Here is a 22,721-nt window from a genome sequence, read left to right as displayed (position 1 = left end):
TGCAATGCACCCACAATACAGGTATTGTAAATGCAACAGGCCCTTTGAAGCAATATGATTTCTAATTTTTGAAAACAAAACTCACACAAAGAAAATAACTTAATCTGAGACTTCAGGTCCACATATTTCCTGGAGAAACTTTGTGTGTGGCCTCTAAATAATTTCCAATTGTAATTTGTAATGTGCCAGAAAGGAAAACTTTCATGACTGATGATTAATTGTATCTATTGTATTTAAACATTTAACTAGAAATATTGATGTGGGTAAAATGGTTAAATGTAAAAGAAATGGAATATATATATATTTTTTTACCTGATCTCATACACAACTTTGAATGCAACTATAAAACACTTTAAAAAAATGTGGCCCTCAGCTTGAAGGCTGTTGGGCATTTAAATATAAAGGATATTGTGAAATTCAAACCACTAGCTCACGTCCTATCACATTCTCTAATGTCAGCATTCTCCACAAATTCCTATTTGTTTCTTCCTTTTTAAACCCTGCTAGAGCCAGTACATTACTTATAAAAACATTTGCTGGATTCTTATAAAAACATTATTGTGTGTCACAAACAACATCTAGCATTATAGAAAACAGTTACACCAGATGTTTACTGAATATATTTGTCTCATTTCATTAAAGCTCTCTTCAAAATACAACTTGTTTGGACATCTTTTGAACTCCTATTTTCCATGCCCTGTATAGTTTGTGGCTATGTTCTGTTGGAAGAAAAATCTGATCTGGTTCCAAACCAGGATAGAGACACTAGAAATAAAATAGAGGTTGCCCACAAGGAAAGAAGGTCTGTTTATTTAGTTGCCAGAAATTTTATCGACAGAAACATGTTTCTGTAGTGGCTGACAAATTAGCCTGGTGAGTATAAGGATTTTTATAGAGTTTACAGTATTTTGAAATTTTTAGGTTTGCTTTGTGTGCTTTTGTTATTTGATTGGTTTTACTTGTGTTGCAAAGGCTCATGATGGGTCTTATTTATCACCTTCCCTTCGTCTTAATCCTGTCGGGCATGTGTAATTGATTTTATCCTGTTATCTTTGGTCTGTTTATTGCCTTTAGCATGCCTTTATTAATGGATGGGCAGGCTTGAGTAATTGTTTCTCAATGACTGGGGTTACTCAAGTTCACAATTGCAACATTGTTTCTCCTTTACAGTTTGAGCTCCATCTGGCTGTTTGCCTGCAACTACTTTCTATAAGGGGAAGAAGAAAAAAATGGAGATAGTGTTCTTTCACTTTTAACTTCTGTATTTAGCTTCTGTATTTCTTTTCCTGGCTTTGAGTTTTATTCTTGCAACTATTTGGGGGCATTAGTCAAAAGGATTGGGGTGGGGTGCATTCTCACCACAGTTCTACCACATAAAACTGAAACAACTTTATTATCACTTCCATACTGTTACTATTAACTTCTCAAGAACCCCCCAGGTATGCTTAAAACTATACATTTTTATATACAGTATATATGTATATGTATACAAACACATTTATACTTGGAGATAAATTAATGGAAAGTTGAAAAACATCTGATTTGCTTGTTAAATACATATATCCTTATCCACTGCTCCTGCTCTCAATATTTTATATATACACGCTGAGGGGTGTTTGTGCTTATATATATGTTTGCATTATATAATGGTGTATGTGTATGGCACTCCCTTTCAAATTCTGTGATTAGGTGCTGATAAAAGAAAAATCATCCATTGTCTGCTACACTGATTCCTTACTGTAAGCACTAAAGGCATTGCAAAAAAAAATTAGATCCCACAATCGTGCAGGGTAAGCACTAAGAAAAACAGTAACACAGGAAATTAGTAGAAAGTTGAGCACCATTTGACAATGGAAACCGTGAAAAGTTTTACTTTTAATATAGTGTTACAGAATAGGTAGCAAAGAGTAGAAATAATAATCTATAATCATCATAAATGTATGCTAATATACATTAAAAGCAAAGTGTTTGATCTATGAACTATGGAATAATCAATTGTAAATGCCATTTATCTCTGTCAATTTCAGCTTTATTTCATGACAAATTGGAATTCTTTAGGAAAAAGTAGAAGGGTGCCAATTCCTATAGTTGCAATTGTATTCAGCATTCTCTGTTAGCAAACAATAGCAATCAGTTTGGGTACATTTAAATCAGTATTTTGGTCAATAGCAGTTTTATCCCAAGCATTCTCATACTACTCAATATATGATAGGATCTCTAATCTAGGACCATACGATGTCTCTATCATAGCAACAATGAGGGACAAGAAATGAATTGAGATGTCTAGGAGACACTTAAAATGCCAGGTATAATTTGTCTTTATTAAAGTTCTACAATTAAAATGTATTACCTTTTTTGGAGGTTCTAATAATTGTCTCAGACAATAGTAAAGAACTTCCATTAGAAACTTCATGCATAGACAGTTCTGATGCTTTGCTGGCAAAACTTTCTTTCTTCACATCTTTTTTTATTTCCTGTGTAAGAAATAAAAACAAATGGGGGGAGTGCCTTTTAAAATTCACATCCATGAACAGAGATGAATCATGTGATAAACATTGGCGTCTCCAAATGTGGTAAATGACTAAGAAACTCTAGTACTTGATGGTACATAAAGCCAAATAAAATAAATCAAACCATTTTGAAACAAATAATAAAAGACGATCCACATTACATATTTTTAAATAAAGTCCTTTTGAGTCAAATCTAAGACCTATGACCTAATAAACACATTCATCATTTTCTTGTTAATAATACAATAGTACCTCAGCACTCATTGTTAATTGGTTCCAGGAGGCACAATGAGTACCAAAAATGATGAGTACCAAACCAATTTTCCCATAAGGAATAATGTAGTCACAAAGCAGCCAACAGCAACAAGTTGTAGCTTGTGTACTAAATATCAAACGAACAATGAGTACCAGAACAAAATTTTCATGTCAAAATGTGTTGAGTACCAAATTCAATGAGTTTCAAAGCACCAAGGTACCACTGTACAGAGGTGATTTATTATTGCCTTCTTCTTAGATGTACTTTCCCTCTCTCCCCAATTTCTCAATTTAGCCAACAGCCCTAGGATTCTTTGCTGCTCTTCTATCAATTATTAACAACAAGAATATATTGTATGTGCTGGTTTCCATAATGAACTTGTAAGTAGAATTATTATGTGGAAATGCAAAACTGCAGCCTTTAAAGAAACAAGTTCCATGCCTTGCTATAGTACAAGGAAGAGTTTTTGTCCAGAACAAAAAAAATAAAACCCCAAACTATTATTTCTTGTGTTTCTAGCGAATGCTAGGGCCATGAAAGTTATATCACTAAGTAAACAGGAACAAACATTTTAGCTTTTTCCCCTTGCGTGGTGGGTGGAGAGAATAAAAAAATATATAAAACACATATAATCCCAGAGATCCAATTTATTCTAATGCTTAAATAATCAAAACCAGAAAACAATATTGAAAACTGCTATCTTTAAATGCTGTGATCTTAAAGAGCCTTGGGGGTGACATAAATGAACTTGGTAGACCACAAGCAGTCTGTGGGTTATTCAACATAAACACAATGCCTTGTTCCACACAATTATATTAAAGAATCAGCATGTGACATTAACAAGAAAAGTAACTCTGACTACAGGTTATAATGCAAACTACCATCAAGGAGTCACAGAAGAAGCTGTCTGGCAGTGAGTATGATATTTCTTGTAGCCTGATCATTGGCATATAGAAAGCAAAAGCTTTGAAGAGATCTTGGTGACCAGAGATATATGGAATGGGAAGAACTTGAAATGTACTACCGTGTTTCCCCGAAAATAAGACCATCTTATATTTTTTGCTACCAAAAAAGGCACCAGGTCTTATTTTTGGGGGGGGTGCCATCCACTGACTCACCTCACTTCCCTGCACTGCCCCTGACCTCTTTTTCACTGTCAGAGGCCTTCAGGAACTTCTGCAGCCAACAAGGCTTTCCTGAAGGCCTCTGCAGCTGATAACAGAGCTCCGGATTGATCCAGAGCTCTGTTGTCAGCTGCAGAGGCCTTCAGGAAAGCCTTGCCGGCCTTGTGAGCTGCAGAAGAAATGGGCCAGCAAAGAAGGTGTTGGGGTATGTGAGACCTGGCTGTAACTATCTGAAGGTATGTAGTAGGGCAGCTCCATCCCCCCATCCCCAACCTAGCTTAATTTTTACCTGTGCACCCTGGAGTGGGCAGGGTGTCAGGGTTGCTTCCCTCAGTAATTCCCTGCAGAATTAAGAGTACTTTTACTGGTCATGAGTAGATAGTAGCTAGGCAAAGCAAGATCCGCATAATCATAGATATCAATATGTGACCCAACCCTTGGTAACCCCATCCCATAGTCCAATCCGTACACCCCACAGGTGTCATGTGGGAGACATCTTCAAAAATGATCATCAAGGTTGGTATGCCGGACAGTTGGCCTTGGCGGCAACTCCTCTATCTGCAGCATGCACAGTAGATGGTGAGAACAACTCCCTTTTTACAGCCACTCCTGCACTGAACAATTCCCCCACCCAAATACCATGCCCCCCTCCCTGTTTCAATGGCAGCCAAAAGCAAGCAGCAAAACAGAGGCTGACACAGGGTCTAAATTAGGGCTCATTTTGGAGATAGGGCGTATATTAGGCATATATGTAAAAATCAAGCTAGGACTTACTTTCGGAGAGGTCATATTTTGGGGAAAACACGGTAAGCAAACGTGCTATGTTTTCAGTTTCTTTCTATGGACTGTGCTCCTTAGCTACAGCAATAGTCATTCATGGAGTTTTAGAAAGCAAGTGCTGTTAAAAAGAGTCTGACACTGAACTTTAGGGTTTTTTTTATTTATTTATTCTGGGCAGTTTTCATTTCTTCCGGCAACCAGAATGATCTTCCTCTCTCATTTATATATACTGAGTCAAATAATCTTCATAACAATTAACTATTAATTGAAATCCACACATTTTAAAGTTGTCAAAATTAAGAAACACTTAGATAATATGGAGTTATAGTTTGTTTATTTAACTATTTGGCCTTTCCAGTTATTCTTTCAATATCTTTCATATGACAAGAGATAATTTCTACAACTTTTTAAATAAAAATGGTCAAGAATCTATTGTATTCACTACAAAGAGCTATTTTAAAAAGGCACAAAAGGAATTTATATAACAATAAATTATCTGAAGATATTTTAATGAGTCCCACCAGCTCAAGGTTGATTCAACCTTCCTAGGTTGATAAAATGAGGACCCAGATTGTTGGCGGCACGATGCTTATTCTATAAACCACTTAGTTCAGTGTCAGACTGCAAAGCACTATGAAATGGTATATAAGGCTAAATGCCATTGCTATAGTTGTTCAAGCATTTCATTGTGTGCGTGTGTGTGTATACACATACATACATACATACATACATACATACATACATACATACATGCATGCATGCATACATTACCATTAAAATCAATCCAAACAGCTTTAGAACATAACACACAAATACAGAAATAATATGGACATTAATAAGTAAATCTTGAGATTTAATAGGCTTGCTACAAATTGTATTAAGGTAACTCCACAATCAGTAGTAACAAATTAATCTGGGTATAATTGGGTGTGATATGCATCATTCTAAGTTTGTTAGATGAAATAAATATAAGTGAAAGACAGTGTTATATGCAAACTGAACATTTCCTCTTTGTGTTTATTTCTGTACCCAAAAGAAGCATGTATCCTGTGGTTGTCAGCTAGAATGAGAAACTCTGAATTTGAAAAACTGAAATTATGAAAATTAGAAACACTACCCTATAAAACTAGTCTGTCCAATATGTAGCCCACCAAGCAGCCTTGACCTGCTAGCTGTTTTGAACACTCAATACTGTACAACCATTGTGCCACCACTATAATAGATGCATGGATAACCTTGAGGAAAGGGAAGAGGAGATTCCCCTAGGAAACTATCAGACAAGAGAAAAAGGAGTCATAATTGTTTAATGATCAAAACAAGTAACCACCATAATATGGCAGGTGGGAAATTTGTATTTCAGACTTGCAAGGTTTTGTTAAGGGCCTCACCATAAAGCAGAGTTAGCTCATAGTCATGTTTCCTGTCAGGTTACTCACAAAGGCTGATAGCCACCAAGAAGGTTCAACCAGTGCTACTATGCTGAAAGACACACTGCCACTTCCAACAATTCTAAGTCTTACTAACACTGCCAGCTCACTTTCTTTATACTGTGCTGCTAGCTGCCAACAGATGACTGGTACACCCACTATTATTTTACGACTCAGGAATATTTTTAATATATAAACATAGCATCTCTTCCCAATATACCACACTTCTGGTAATATTCACTGGTGTTGTAGACCATCTTACAGGTTGTGCACCTGTATAATAACATGTGGTTCTTGCCCCCTTACAGGTGATTTCACATTTACATGTTCCCTTCCACCATCATGTGCATGAACTAGATGTTTATATGCATGTGTTCCATCTACAGGTTCCGTACCTGTTGTGATATCATCTGTATCATGCTTAGGATGAGTATCGTGTACATCATGTGCATGATATGTAGGATGTGTAGGCGGAGGCATTACTTTCGTAGGTGATTCTCTATTCTTTTGATAAAGACTTTGATTCATCCTTTCATAATTAAAAAAAAAACAGTTTATCAGTGCAATGAGTTACTACCACATGAGTAGTCAAGTATCCAATAGTATATGGACCTCCCATGGCATGCAAGATACACATGCATAAGCATGCAAGCCACAGAATAAAAATCATCCCTAGGTTAACTATAACCCTGGCCCTACAGCCTCTAGTCCTTCCACTTCAATGCAGGCAAAAACATGCTCAGTGGGCACTTGAACATAGATGATTTTTCCCGCCTTTCTTCAGGAGGCGTGTATTGTATACAAACATAAGCAGGCAATACTGTTTTCAAGTCTATCACCAGTTGTTTCTAATGAGTCCACTTATTGGGCATGTGTGGACTCTCCAAAATAGTGATAATGTGTGAGAGAATATAGTTATTAGGTTCTATGATGATTTCCAGGCACTGGTATTTCCACAAAACATGTTGTCATTCTATCAGAGACTGTAGTCTCTCCTTTTTACACACACACACAAATGAGCCATTCAAAGTTCTTTGCATTAAATCCAAAAAGACATTTCCCTCTAGTTCAAGCACTATTGGTGTAAGACGTCCAGGCTTTAGAGGTCCAGCCACATTTCTCTTTTGCCTCATTTGTAGCAGTCTTATATGGGGAGGCATTTTAACATATCCACTTGCATATCTCCCCTTCCACACATAAGGCAAACCTGTTAGGTCTAGACCTCCAAATAGAAACATACACTTCGACGGAACTTTGATCCCAGCATAAGGGAAAAATAAGGCTTCCTCAATGATTCTAAATCTTGTGTACGAAGGGGTATAATTTCCATACCACTCCATGCACTGTTCATATATGATTTCCATCTTATAGTATAGCTCAGCATGTCTTGTAACAATGTCATAGGTTCGGTTGCACCTTGGCACACCTTCCTCAAAGGATGCAAATAGAATCATCATCGGTGGTTTCAATGAGTGATAACTGTGTCTGCACTTGTGAATATACATTATCAGGCTCAGAATGGAAGCAGAACTGCAGCCATGTAAGGGGAAAACTGAGTAATACTCATACAGGCTCCATCCCTACCTGATAAACATCCAACAAGGTAATCACTGTGAATTTCATTGTCTTAATGAACTAGGCCTTCCCCCCTTGTTTAAGGTATATATGTGTAAAACAAAAAGGCTTACCCTTAAATTTCCAGGGTCTGTACTGGCTATACATTCATTGGACACAACATAGATATCAACCACTCTGCCAATTCTTTTCTGAGCAAAAGCAAAAGCACGATAAGGAAATTTATTACCCCCAGCCAATATGCAATTCCCACACCCAATGTTCCCTAAGCTAAGCTAGTCTTCAAGAAGCTTGCTTCAATGGGTCTTCAAGAAGCTTGCTTCAATGGGTTAGATGCAATTGGTAACTCAGTTCATCTTTAAGATACAGCCACCGGTCCTCTCACTCTGGAATAATGGAAGCTCTCGTTCGCACAGCTGACTCAGTTGTCAACAGTACTTGAAACGGATCTTCCCACACTGGCTGCAACTTCATCTCTGCCAGAGATGTAATCAGGACCCAGTCATCACTTCCATAACCACCACTGGGCTTTCATGAAGCCAGTATCATCTGAGGGTAGCAGAGATACTTGATCCTGAAGCGATGCCACATCAATGTTTCAGATAGATATATGTGATGGGGGCAGAGGTTACTAGCACATGCCTCCCTGTTGAGCAGAACTTCAAATTTCTGCTTTGTTGCAATCAAGTAATTGAAGATGAGGAAACGTTAATGTCTTGCTTCACTGTACATCTGGACAGTGAGTTGTTTGTCCCCACTACTGTGTCAGAGGCCATCAAGATTTAGCAGGACCAGTCCCAGGCTAGACTACATTCTTTCCATACATTAGCTTTCACTCAGGATTCAATTACTAGATTTCAGTTTGTAGACAGCAAATTCAAGAGGTCATCTCAAGAAACAGCAAACCACCTCTCCTGAGATAGGATTTAAACATAGGACAACTAAGTATACAGTTCTTTTACAAAAACATCTTATGTGCCACATATGGAGTCTCCCAGTGTTGTAACCCAACCTCATCTTATAATAAAACAACTTTATTTAAAAAGATGTAAAAGAGACAAAAGCAACCTTTCATCCATTCAAGGAATGGACCTGAAGTTTTGATTCCACTGAACAAAACTTGTTTCTACTTGGTTTATTGCCAATCAATTCTCAATTGTTCCATTATCTGCCATAAAACGTGTACCTTTATCACTAATAATGGCTTCAATCAACCTGTATCAGGGAATTGCCCACTCCAATATGATCCTAACAGTCATTTGAACATTCACTCTTGCACATCAGCCAAACATTCAGTCAAATGACCCACTGAATAAACAACTCATCAAAAACATTTCAAACTTTCCCGCTGCTGGCAATTCAGTGTAATCCATTTGGATTCCACTTGGAAAGGCCATACAGCCAATTCCCATCCCCCAGCAACCTGCTATTTCACATTAAATGTATTGACATGTATTTCAGTTTCACAAGATCAACCAAAACTTGCATTCCTCACTGACGTCTCTCATGTATTTCTCATGGTTACTTTGTTCACTATCCACAATCCATTCCTTATAATCCATCTCTATAAACATGTCTAAGATCTGTATAAACATCTCCCACTTCCTGCTTCATTATTCAACAATATTAAAGCTTGTATTAAAGAAACACTTCACACATTTGTATCAACCAACCCACTTCCAATTGGCTCACATCAACCAATTTGATCAACCAGCTTCCTGGCTTCTAAAACCTTCTCAAATGTGTCCCTATTAACTACCACATATATCCATCCATTCTTTTGCCATCTTCAACTCAAGAAGATCCACTAAGAAATAATTTAATACCCATCCTAGTATCTCCCAATATTCAGAGCTATCCTCAAGACACCAGTCCACACAAAAACCAAAGGCCAACCTTGCACTACCAGATCCATTTTGACAAAAAATGCTACAGGGTTCCTTTATTTAGCATGAGCTAAATACTCCTTCAACAATACAGTCTTCCACTGCTTCAAACTCGTGAAAGGTTTTCTTACATCAGGCAAGCTCAAAGCAGGAACTTGTACCATCACATCTCTATCTCTCTGATTCTCTACAATCTGTAATAACCAACTAAGCCCAGCAACACCAACCTTATTCTACAAAAAATGGAAAACTTTCAGGGATGGTTTTCAATCAAAAATAATGATATCGTTGTCCTACAATTCCAAGCTTAAAACAAGGAATGTACCTAGTCTGTCATCTGCCAGCAGATCACACATATCATAACTTCAAGCAAAAATATGCATCCTAAACACAATTAATAACAATCACATTACATTATTGAAAAACAATTTATTCATTTTTAGATAAGTTTGACTTCACTCCAATTATTGCCTAATAGCTTTAATGAACACTTCGAAATTCTATTCCATTCAAGCACTGAATCACTCATCTCCCCCAGAGATGTCCTCTTCCAACACCCTATTTTAGTGTTTATCTATTTGGCCCCAGGAATCTAAATTCCAGTCAAGTCCCAGTGCATCACTCATTATCACAATACTACTCAGTACTTCCACCCTCTATCAAAGGGGAATAAAAGGGAATAAAAGGGACATAGAAGGAATGTCTTTCTCACATTCCTCAGGATCCTTAACAAATCGGGCTCCATATTATACCCGAGAGCCTAAATCACATTACCCTCTTGAATCATACTTCTGCATAACCCCCAGCCTGTTTAGCTGACATTCTCAGCTAAACCAGAGGAAAGCTCCAACCACACATCACCGTCAAACAGTCAAGAAAGATATTTAGGAATCTAGCCACCCAGGTACCATCCATATGTATCCCTTTGCATACATACATTACCAGGATCAGATGCATTGTTCTCAGGATACTGTACTCGTGCTTTTCCGTTGCCCAAGTCTCCTTACAATATAGAGTAGAAGCTATCTCTCCAGAGAGGAACTTCAACTCCCTTTAGAACACTTCAAATGGAGGTGTGGCCGGCCGCCAAAGGTATGTCAACCTTCCTCCCCAGAAGAGATGTCCTGGTCCCGGACGAGCCCCCAAATTGTGAGAAAAATATCCCAGATATAATTTCTTCATACTAAAAAAAAACGGCAAGGAGGCTATGGCAACAGAAAACAGCTATTTTATTACACCTGCAGGTGGATTCCCAAGCAAATGAGAATGAGAACAAGGTACATAGGTGCACCTTAAATACACAAAATGATGTACCTTATGCATCATAACATGGATACAGAAAATACACTTGCATGCAAAAAACACAAGTGCAAAGTACATGGAGATTCCTCAAAAGTTCTGAAATCATACGTGTCCAGAAGCCGCAAAGGACCTCGCTTTCCCAGAACTAAACAATAAGATCATTACCGGCTTCCTGCAAAACATGTCCTGTTACTCCCTGTTACAAAGGGAGGGATCAGCCTATTTTTGACCAGGTCACCATAACTTTCTGATTATGCTCCAACCTGTGATTTTCCAGAAAAGTTTACTTGCTGGTCAGGTATTCAAGATGGAGTTTATCAGTTTCATCTAATTTACTCAAATAATCCAGATTTTTTACCTTTTTCTCTCACAAAACAAACGGAAACTGTCAAGCTCTGGAAGTTCATAATACAAGATTGAACCTGAACAATGGGAAAAAATAATGGTAACAAGATAATTTTAATAACATTAAAATATTTTTTCACTTCTATAAAAGATTGCTTAAAGAGCTCATCTTTAATGTTATTTTTTGCACCAATATTTGATCTTCCATTAAATAATAAAAATAAAAAAGACAGTTTTAGTGGGGTTCAATATAATTCATTTGTGTTAAAGAAAAATGACTCCTACTATATTAATAAGTCAACTAGTAAGTTAACAACAGTGGTGAGACTTGAATAACTTAATAACCGGTTCTCTGGCTGGGTAGGTGTGTCCAGTGGGCCATGTAACTGGGTGGGTGATGTCACTCATCACACCCATCCCCGCCTCCTGGACACTCACCTCAAAGACAGAGGTAGGATTCAGCCAGTTGGGGCTAATTCCACCACTGGCTGGCCCTGCCCCGCCCATTTTTCAGCCTTTTTGGCCGTTTTTTGGCAATTTTCAGGCCATTTTTTGAGCCATTTTCGGTCATTTTCAGGCCATTTCAGGCTGTTTTTGGCTCAAAAAGTGGCCTGAAAACAGCCAAGAAAACAGGCTGAAAAACGAGCGGTGGTGGGGCCAGCCAATGGAGGGATTTGCCAATTTGCTGAACTGCACAGAATCTTAACTACTGGTTTTTCCGAACCAGTGCAAACTGGCAGCAGTCCACCTCTGGTTAACAAGGAGAAATCTCCTAACAGAACAATTAATCAGTGAAACAACTTGCCTCCAGAAGTTGTAAATGTTCCAACATTGGAAGTTCTTGAGGTTTGTCTGAAATGGTATAGAGTTTTCTGCCTAAGCAAGGGGTTGGACTAGAAGATCTCTAAAGCCTAGTCTAGTCTAGTCTAGTTAGCCCTATTCCTATTCCATTCCATTCTCCCTCAATTAAATACTCAGGAATCTGAAAAGATGGATATAGTCTTCTGAAATCCCATGTCTTAACATAAAGCCAACATCACAGTGGGTCAGTTTAGATGTTACCTTAAAAGAATCAAGCAAGGATACTAGTGTCTGTAATTTGATTGTTTACACATAGTTCTTCCTGTCAGAAAATTATTTAAACAATATTTGTTATTTATACTCCAGTCTGTGGATTGTTCTATAAAACATCCATTCAGAATCAATTTTGATCACTTATGTGAACAGTAATCTACTTCTATACAATTTAGCATCCTACATATCTAAGCCAAAATTAATTAAAATGAAATTAATAAATGAATTATTTAGATCACTAACCAGCTTTAAAAATAAGATGACATGACATTGATATGACATAACAACACATATAACCAGCATGTATAATTTTCCTGATATCAGATAAACCATTTAAATATCAAGACTGTTAGACTAAGATTTCCAGGAAGAGACCATAAATTTTAATTAGTGTGTATGTGTGCAGAACTATTACTATTGCTAAATGTTTAGCAGTTGAATTAAACTGTTCCTAGTGAGCTTCTGCTGAGAAGAATAGAGCAACTCATGTCATATATTTTTAAATTCTTCCTAGCAGAGCCATATACCATTGTTATTAATGCAAGGAAGGATAGCTTTGCTTTTGTTTCGTATGATGACAATCAAGAGAATAGTCATTAGAGAATATAAAGGATACTGTTTGAAAGATAGCATGAAAGAGAGGTATCTATATTTTTAAAAAATGGTTAAGAAAAGTATCAGAGGTGTAAATGTGAAACACTTAGTTTAGAATTAAAAGAAGAGTGGAATATCTAGTAGATCCTAGTGATTATAAAAGGCCTTGTATCTGAATTTTCTGCTATGCTGGACTGTAACATCCTAAATAATTTTCCAATTAATTTTTCTCTTCTTACACCTGCCTCACTAATTTTTACATTCTTGCTGTCTGAAATATTTTGAGACTTCTGGTGGTCAGATTTATACAGGCAGTATCTGAGGACTTCACTATGCCTATTACTACTTCAGTCGATAAATTATCAGGTGAAAGTTAATACACAATTCAGGATGCATAACCAGGGATAGGTTTTTCACTTAATGCACCCTTCCTTCAAAAGGACATTAAGCAGCCCAATGGAGACTAGAGCTATGAATGACTCCTACCGATAAAGCTTACTTCTGGCCAGAGGCACCATGGTTTAAATCTGTTATTGAGAAACAAAGAAGACTACTATCCTTGCGTATGGGCTTCCCCTGTCCATATGATTAGATACTATAAACATGATTTATTATATAAATTTTTATCTGATTATTCTTTTAGTTATACAATACATAAGTACAATGTAAGTTTAAGTTAAATTTCATTTGAATTTTCTTTGAATGACATAGTGAATATCTGCCAGCAATGCCCCTTTGGATGCTACATACAATAAATAAGCCAGAGTGTGTAAAAGAATTAAAGGACACAGGATTGAAAACAAGGAAAAAGAAATATCAGAGCATTTTAACTTCCCAGGACATTCCATTACAGTTCTCAGAGTAGCAGTTTTGGAACAAACAAACTTTACCAGCACAATTGAACAGCAGACAGATGTGCTTACATACAATAGATTTCAGGCTTTCTCAAAAGGTATGAACAAAGACACAATGGGTTTTTAACACATTACAATCATTACTTGATAAGATCATAATGTTGGTCCACAAAGAAACCTCATTTGCATAACCACTCCCCTCCCCTTCTCTCCCCATCTTGTTGCAATTCTACATTAGTTAAACCATTCTATGCAACTGGTGAAGGGAACTGTGGCTCATGAAAGCTTATGCTTTGTAAGATATATATTAATCTTAAAGACTATCAAACTCTCTTAGAAAAATCAATATCACTGATAAAGCAAATCTGGAAAAGGGAAATGTAAATATCCCTCAACTGTAACTTTAGAAACATATTTCCAAGATCTAATAATTTAATAAACTTAGAATTTTAAATTTAAATGCTATTTTAATTTTTCTGAAAAAAAAACTATTTGACATTTCATTATATTTGCAAATTCTATTAACTAGACACACATCTTTTTCAGTGATTTTGATCACTGTTAATACCATTATTGAGGCTTCTATTTTTTTTATAGTTGCATTTCCATTAGCTTTGGCAATGTATTTTCTATACCGGGGTATCAAACTCATGTCATTATGGCAGCATCACATGATGTATTGGGACTTTACCCCTTTTTCCTAACCTGGGGTGGGCATGGCCAGTGCATGACACATCCATCCTGCAGCACACAAGTTTCACAGCCCTGTTCTATATATTTTGTGATATGATAAACATTTGCCGGGGCAACAAAAAGTTGCCATAACCATAATTTCTTATGACTGTTAATGTACATACAGTCCTTGATTACTCCAGTGCATAAACAAGAACATGTTTGCATTGACAGAGAGCACTGGATTCAGTAAAAACAGTTCTCCAGAACCATGAACAATTTCTAAATTACTGGAAAATTTTAAATCCAGTTTGTAATATGAATTAATTCCTGGGCTAGGAAAAAGCCAAAAAATTTGGTTACACACAAACTCATTCTATCATTTTGCAAAGCCAGTACCCAAGGGCATACCAATTATATTATTGAGTTCCAGAAAAACATCTACTTCTGCTTCTTTAAAGCCTTTGATTGTAAAAAGACTCCTGCAAGTCCCTTGGCCTACAAGGCGATCAAACCAGTCAGTCCTAGAGGAGATCAACCCTGACTGCTCTTTAGAAAGTCAAATCCTGAAGATGAAACTTAAATACTTGGCCACCTAATGAGAAGGAAGGACTCACTGGAGAACAGCCTAATGCTGGGGAAGATTGACTGCAAAAGAAGAAGGGGACGACAGAGAATGAGGTGGCTGGATGGAGTCACCGAAGCAGTAGGTGTGAGCTTACATGGACTCCAGAAGATGGTAGAGGATAGGAAGGCCTGGAGGAATGTCCATGGGGGTCGCGATGGGTCGGACACAACTTCGCAACTAATAAGAAATTATTATGTCCCTTCAATATAATACAATTATTACCCTGTCACATGCTGCATGACCACATCTAAAAATAAATAACAAAGTTTGCCCATTTATCTTTGTTATCTGAGGTGCAGAAGCCAGTGGTAGTTTATTGTGGTGGAATGTATAAATAGTACTCGCCTTACAACAGCTCATTCAGTGGCTGTTCAAAGTTAGAATATCACTGAAAAAAGTAACTTATGACAATTTTTCACACTTACTACCATTGCAGCATACCCACGGCCACATGTTCAAAATTCAGACAGTTGGCAACTGACTCACATTTAATGATGGTTGCAATGTCCCAGGGTCATGTGATAATCTTTTGTGACCTTCTGACAATCCAAGACAGTGGGTGAACCAGATTCACTTAACTCTGTTACTAACTTAAGAATTGCAATGTTTCACTTAACAATTGTGGCAAGAAAATGGGAAAAACTCACTTAACAAATGCAATGGAAATTTTAGGCTTAATTGGGGTCATAATTTGAGGACTACCTGTAGTTCAGAATCGCAGGATGGAGGGGCTCTTGGACAGAGTACAAAGAGACAACATGGCTTGGAACCTTTGGTATGCAGGAAAAGGGAAAAGACAAAGCGCTTTCCCAACAGTTCACAGGGATTAGCTAATATTTACTCAGATAGTTGCTTTAGTCTGGCAAGATTAATGTCAGAATGACGTGAGGAATTACTTCAGAGTAGTTCCTTTATTGTTGTTGACCTATAGACAAAAATATAATATATAATATTGCTACAAATCGGCAAAAGTAATGGTAAATGGTGAGATGACAGGAAAGATAATGATTACAAAGGGAACTAGACAAGGTTGTCCACTATCGCCATTGTTATTTATACTGACACTAGAGATTTTGAACAGAGAAATACGACAAAATACAGAGGTAAAAGGGATGAGCGTTAAGAAAGAAGAATATGAGCTACAAGCATTTGCAGATGATTTGATGTTTATTATGGAAGATCCAATAGAAACAGGGCCAAAACTAGTTGAAATAATAGAAGAATATGGAGAAGTAGCGGGCTTGAAGATTAATAAAGACAAAACAAAAATTCTGGTGGAAAAATATGACAGAAAAACAGAAAAGAGAGTTGATGGGGAAACTGGACATACAGGTGGTGAAAAAAGTGAAATATTTGGGTATTCAATTGACATCAAGGTGTGTAACACTAAAGGAGAATAACTATAATAATGTGAGAAAACAAATAGAAATAGATTTGGAAAAATGGAAAAACCTACAATTATCATTGATGGGAAGAATAGCAGTAGTAAAGATGGATATACTACCAAGATTGCTATACCTATTCCAAACAATATCGATAAAATTGGGGTAAAAATTCTTTGAAAGTATGAACAAAATAGTGGGGAAATATATATGGCAGGGGGGAAAAGCAAGAATTAATATAAAAATGTTGCAAGATGCAAGGATTCGAGGTGGATTTGGATTACCAAATTGAGAATTGTACTATCAAACAGCAGAATTAGCTTGGATGAAAGAATGGATTCTACTGAGTAATACAAGATTATTGACATTGGAAGGTCACGATTTGCAACTAGGTTGGCATGTCTTTTTGTGGTATGGTAAAAGTAAGGTACATGGCTATTTTCAAAGACATCATATGTAAGGAATGGATTGTTAACAATATGGGAAAGAGTGAAAGGGAAATACTATTTAGAAATACCAATGTGGCTTTCAACAATGGAAGCATAGACACATCCAAATATTAGTAGTATGAAAAATATCATTAGATATAAAGATATTTTAACAGAAAAGGGGGAATTAAAACAAAAAGAAGAATTAGAAAAACAAAGGGACTGATATAGGATGGTTTCCACATTTGCAAATACAAGCAAGATAGGAAAAAGATAAAAGGGTGTATGGTTTTAACTTAGGAACTTCGGAGTTGGATAAGATATTTATGGGAATGGAAGAAAAATAATTAAGAAACTATATAGCTTCCTGTTGTGACTCAGCAGCAGTCTTCTGTGAGTCTTTTCGGGATGCAAGTTTAACAATGCAGCTGAGGCTCGTTAGTGGGTCTTCGGGTGATAAAAGGACGGATGGTGCCACGCCCTGGTTGCAGGAGTCAACGTTCCTTCGTTCGTTCAACATTCATTGATCATCGGTCGTGGTTTATTTGAGAGCACTTGGAGAAGTGATTTGCTTTCTGTAACCCTGATTCAAGGAGGCACTTGGAGAAGTGCATTGTTTTGTAAGAGTTTTTGTTTGATATTCTGTTATCTCATTAGAGACTTTATTTATGTTTATTTTTGGGCTCGCAGCCAGTCTAAGCTGAGGACTGATAAAGAGAGTTCCTTTTAAGTTTGTTTGCCTGTCGTCTGTGAACGAGAGAAGGAGGGGGGACAGAACAGCTACCTATTAAGAATTAGCTTAGAAGAAGAAGTGGTTAAAGATACAATGTTAAGTTGGGCAAAGAATTTTGGCCACACAATTGAGCTAGAAAAGTGGCAACAACTATGGGAAAGGAACTATAAATTAACTATGTCAATGGCCTATAAAGAAAACTTATATAAAATGTTTTATAGATGGCACATGACACCCAGAAAATTAGCAAAGATGTGTAAAGACAAATCAGCGAATTGTTGGAAGTGTCAACAAGCAATAGGCTTCTACTATCATATGTGGTGGACATGTGCAGAGCAAGGGAATATTGGACTAAGATAAGAGTATGGTTAAAGAAAATGTTACAACAAGAAATAGAATTTAGACCAGAGATATTCTTATTAGGTATTATCCCAGATAAATTCAAGAAAGAGGTTACCTATTTGATTATACATGTAATTATAGCAGCAAGAATTGTATTTGCCCAAAATTGGAAATCAAATAAGCTACCAACAGATAAAGAGATAATAAAAAAGATATCAGATTGTGCAGAGATGAATAGGTTGACAATGAAAATAAAGGATAAAGAGAAATCGGAGTACTTCAAGACATGGGGAAGATTCTATGATTGGCTAGAGAAAGGAAATTAAAAAAGAAAATAGGGAGAAGATTTAGAACCCAGACGAGGCATTGTTAAATGGAAAAGGGGGGGGGGGAGAAGAGGAAAACAGAAAAGAAAATATTAAATATATAAGTATACAGCCAAAAGCAAGATATAAAGGGGAGGAAAACATAGCTAGGATAGATTAGCGAAGGTAAGGGAATAATAAGCTTCCGGTCTGGCGTCACGCTGGAACGGGCTGCTGACAGACTCTCTGTTCGGTTCGCCCGGTCTTTCCACGAGCGTGGCCGTAATAGGCAAGGTCCCTTCGAGGTGCGAGGACCTTTGGAGAGGGGAAACCTCTGTGCAGTGGAGGGTGAAAGGCGATCTCCTCCCACGAAGCAAGAGGCTCCCTCAGAGTTCGTGCAAAAGAGGTCGGCTGATTAATGGCCGACCAGAAGGCGTGACTGCCAGCCACTAATAAGGAAGGGAGAGACAGCTGCAGGGAATATAGCGGACCAAATGACGGTAATCACAAGATCTGACTTAAAAGCCTAAACCTAAAAGATAAACAACTTTACTGCAATAAATACAGATACGTGTGTGGGCGCATTTATCTGCAGCGGCTATTAAATACAAACAGTGAACTTTTGTGAAAGCTGATTGACGTTGTGAATAGAAGAAGACAGGCTTTGGACTAGTTAAATTTGAGGATTAACAGAGGACGAGACGAAGAAGAGAAGCTGGATTTGCCTGCCTGGGAAAAAGGAAAGAAGTTTAATCACAAGGGTTTGAAGTACCCGGTGTCATATTACAGCCAGAGACAGCAGAAGGAAAACACTACACTGACAACAGGAAGAGATTGATGGGTGAGTTCTAAATACTTTCTGGCCTCTCCTGCACCCTGTCGTATCACGCTGAAACGTTTCTCTTCCCGACTCTCCCAGATACTATAGAATTAACTGAGCCTATATTTCACAGCCCTGCTCCAGCTTAATTACCCTGTATGTACCCCGGGCTCTGTATAACTACTTAAGCAGCACTCAGAAGGTACTAGACTTACATAAGGACTTATAGACTTATAGGGGAAGAGCTGAATTAAAGCAAATGGCAACGAAAACAGTAACCTTAATTAAAGGGAGTAAAAAGCAAACTCCCCTATCTACCCCGGTGAGGGAAAAGTCCCCTGAGGGCAGGCAAACGGGAGATAAGGCAGCCCCAACCCTGCAAGACCAGGAAGTAACAATGGACTCCCTACAAGAGACAATATTGAAGATGGGGGAAAGTGTCGCCAAAGGCCTGGAGGGAGTAAAGAATGAAATGCGTGAAGTAAGAAACAATATGGGTAAAATTGAGGAACGTATAGGAGTAATACAAACAGCGCTGCTGAAAAATGAGCAGGAAATTCAAAATGTTAAGGGGAGAACGGAAATAGCGGAAAAAAGGATAGACAAAGTGGAGGACAATCTGGAATCTATAAACTCAAGCCTGGAGGAGGCCATCCTCCAGCTAGAATTAGAGCGATCAGCATATTATTTAAGACTACAAAACGTGGAGGAAGCAAAAGATGAAAACCTCCGGGAGCTGATTGGAGAAATCCTGGGATTAGTCCTCGGCAGGCCGAAAAAAGAGGTTATTAATGATCTGGACGAAGCCTATAGAGTCAATACAGGCTTCGCGAGACGCCACCGGCTTCCGAGGGAGATCCATGTGAGGGTGTTGAGAAGACAGCTGAGAGAGGACATTCTAAGTACAATAAGAGGGGACTCTCTAACATACAAAGGTAAAGAAATTCTCATCTTAAAACAGACTCCACGGAGAGTCAGAGAGAAGAGAAGGAAATACAACTTCCTCTCCACACGTTTAAACAGAGACAGAATTCAGTTCAGATGGCTCCTTCCAGAAGGAATGTTGATAACATGGAGGGAAAAGAAATACCGAATAGATACCTTGGCGAAAGCTCAAGAATTCCAGGAACTTTTACTAGCAGACGATGAGAGATTTAATAAAGAAGGACTTTTAAGACAGGGGGACACTATAATTGAAACTCAACCAGAGGGGCGGGGGCCAGGAGAGGCCAGAGAACGAGAGAGATATGGCAGAGAAGATTCGAGAGCAAGGTCACCCATCGAGACTCGATCCAAAGGTGCCCTCAAAGCGAATAACGTGTAAGGGAATTGAAGAATGGGAAACGAATGTACTATCAGCTAATGTAAATGGTCTTAACATAACTTCCAAAAGAAAACGTGTACTGTTGGATCTAGTGAAACAAAAGTTAGATGTAATCTGTCTTCAGGAAACCCACATTAAAGAAAAATACAATAACCTGTTGGTCTGTCCAAAACTAGGTAAAACATTCTGCTCGTCAGCACAAACCAGAAAAAGAGGAATTGTGATGTATATAAAAGAATGGTTGAACCCCAAATTAATATATGCAGACAAAGATGGTAGGGTATTAATGGTGGAGATAATTAATGGTGGGAAAAAATTTTTACTAGTTGGAATCTATGCCCCAAATCAAAAACAAGAGAGATTTTATATTAATCTATATAAGAGGATAAATGAAATAGAGTGGCAAAATATATGTATTCTAGGGGATTTCAACGCTATAGCAGATGGTAAGATGGACTATAAGGGTACCCACAAGAAAAGCACAAGAAGGAAACTACCGTCTGCCTATGTAAATATGGTGAAGGATTTAGATCTTTATGATGTCTGGCGAGCAATGAATGACAAGATGCAACAGTACACGTTTTACTCCCATCCACATAATTCATGGTCCCGTATCGACATGGTTTGGTCAAACTCGGAGCTACTCATGGATACTGTAAATATTGAAATAATAACCAACAAGTGGGCCGATCATCACCCAGTCTTATGGCAATGGAAAGGGAAGGCAAGGATAAAAGCTAGGTGGACATTAAACCAGAACATACTACAAGAGAAACAATTTGTACAACAAATAGAAAAGGAACTGGGCTACTTCTTTAAAGAAAACGGTAAAGAGCAGACCTCAATACAAAATGTTTGGGACACGATGAAGGCAGTTGTGAGGGGAATTTCCATAGCCTATATAATAAGAAGAAACAAAATACACAGGGAAAAACTTAATACACTGAACAAAGAACTAAGAGAGACGGAACTGCTGACCCAGAAAGAGCCAGAAAATAGTAGACACAGGGAAAAAGGAGAGTTAATTAAACACCAAATAAATTTGATCTCCCAAGAGGAAATAGCACAAAACATTAAGAAAATGAAGCAGAATTATTTTGAACATGCAAATAAAACTGGGAGATGGTTGGCCCACAAAATAAGAAAGGAGAAGGTCAAAAGAATTATTAAACAACTGTATGACGAGGAGGGGAATCTGAAACAAGAAATAGGAGAAAAGAAAAAGATAGTACAGAACTATTATAGGAAACTATATAAACAAGACGAAATTATTGAACAGGACATTAGAAAATACCTTATAAAGCAGAAGCTTCCAGTCTTGTCGGAGGAGATGAGAGAGATGCTCGATAAAGAAATTACACAAGAAGAACTGAAAAAGGCCATTCAAAAACAAAAAAACAATAAAACACCTGGGCCGGATGGGCTCCCGTCGGAAATATATAAAAAACTTCAAAATACCATAGAAGACAAATTATTAGAACTATGTAATGATACATTGCAAAATGGTAGGGTCCCAAAATCATGGGGGGAAGCTTACATTACCCTAATACCAAAGGAAGAGGCGGACAGTAGCAAGGTCCAAAATTATAGACCCATATCCCTGTTAAATGCAGATTACAAAATCTTTGTATCAATATTGGCGGAAAGACTAAAAATAATATTAAATCAAAGTATCCATTCGGATCAAAACGGCTTTCTCCCAAAAAGACATATTAGAAACAATACAAGAATAATAATGGACACCCTGGAATTCTATCAAACAAGATCCGAGAAACAACTCGCATTAATCTTTGTCGACGCTCAGAAAGCCTTTGATAACCTAGATTGGAACTTTCTAACCACTCAACTAAAAATGATGAAATTTGGCGATAAATTTATTAGGATTATAGAATCTATATATTCACGGCAATCTGCAAATATTATAGTCAATGGGGAACTAACGGAGAGGATACAAATTGGAAAGGGTGTTAGACAAGGGTGCCCGCTCTCCCCACTACTATTTATTACGTCACTAGAGGTCCTTTTAAATCGGATAAGATCAAATCAGGAAATTAGGGGCTTGACCATAAAAAGAGAACAATATAAAGTACAGGCCTTCGCGGATGACATGGTCTTTATCGTAGAAGACCCCTTACTTTCAGGACCGAATTTGATGAAGGACATTGAGAACTTTGGGTGTGTGGCCGGTTTAAAAATAAACAAGGAAAAAACAAAAATGATTATAAAAAATTTCCCCAAAAACCAGATTGGAGAACTAGAGGAAACAATGGAATTAAAGGTAACTAAAAAAATTAAGTATTTAGGGATCTGGCTGTCTGCGAAGTGCTCTTCCATAAAAGAAGACAACTATGATAAGTTGT

At 37.5% G+C, this 22,721-nt stretch overlaps 1 protein-coding gene across 5 annotated transcripts in view; it reads right to left on the bottom strand.

Moving 5' to 3' along the window:
• SH3KBP1 (SH3 domain containing kinase binding protein 1) overlaps positions 1 to 22,721 on the bottom strand; it is a 206,266-nt gene that overhangs the window by 134,137 nt on the left and 49,408 nt on the right. For 4 of the 5 annotated variants that reach the window (XM_032226591.1, XM_032226592.1, XM_032226595.1 and 1 more), the window contains one exon: positions 2,351 to 2,474. The exons of the other annotated variant lie outside the window; for it this stretch is intronic. In XM_032226591.1, coding sequence (XP_032082482.1) covers positions 2,351 to 2,474 — 124 coding nt within the window. The remainder of the gene's footprint in view (positions 1 to 2,350; positions 2,475 to 22,721) is intronic. 5 annotated transcript variants of the gene reach the window in all.

The sequence above is a fragment of the Thamnophis elegans genome, chromosome 11 (genome assembly GCF_009769535.1).
Source record: "Thamnophis elegans isolate rThaEle1 chromosome 11, rThaEle1.pri, whole genome shotgun sequence".
NCBI lineage: Eukaryota > Metazoa > Chordata > Lepidosauria > Squamata > Colubridae > Thamnophis > Thamnophis elegans.
This window is presented reverse-complemented; position numbering and strand designations above follow the sequence as displayed.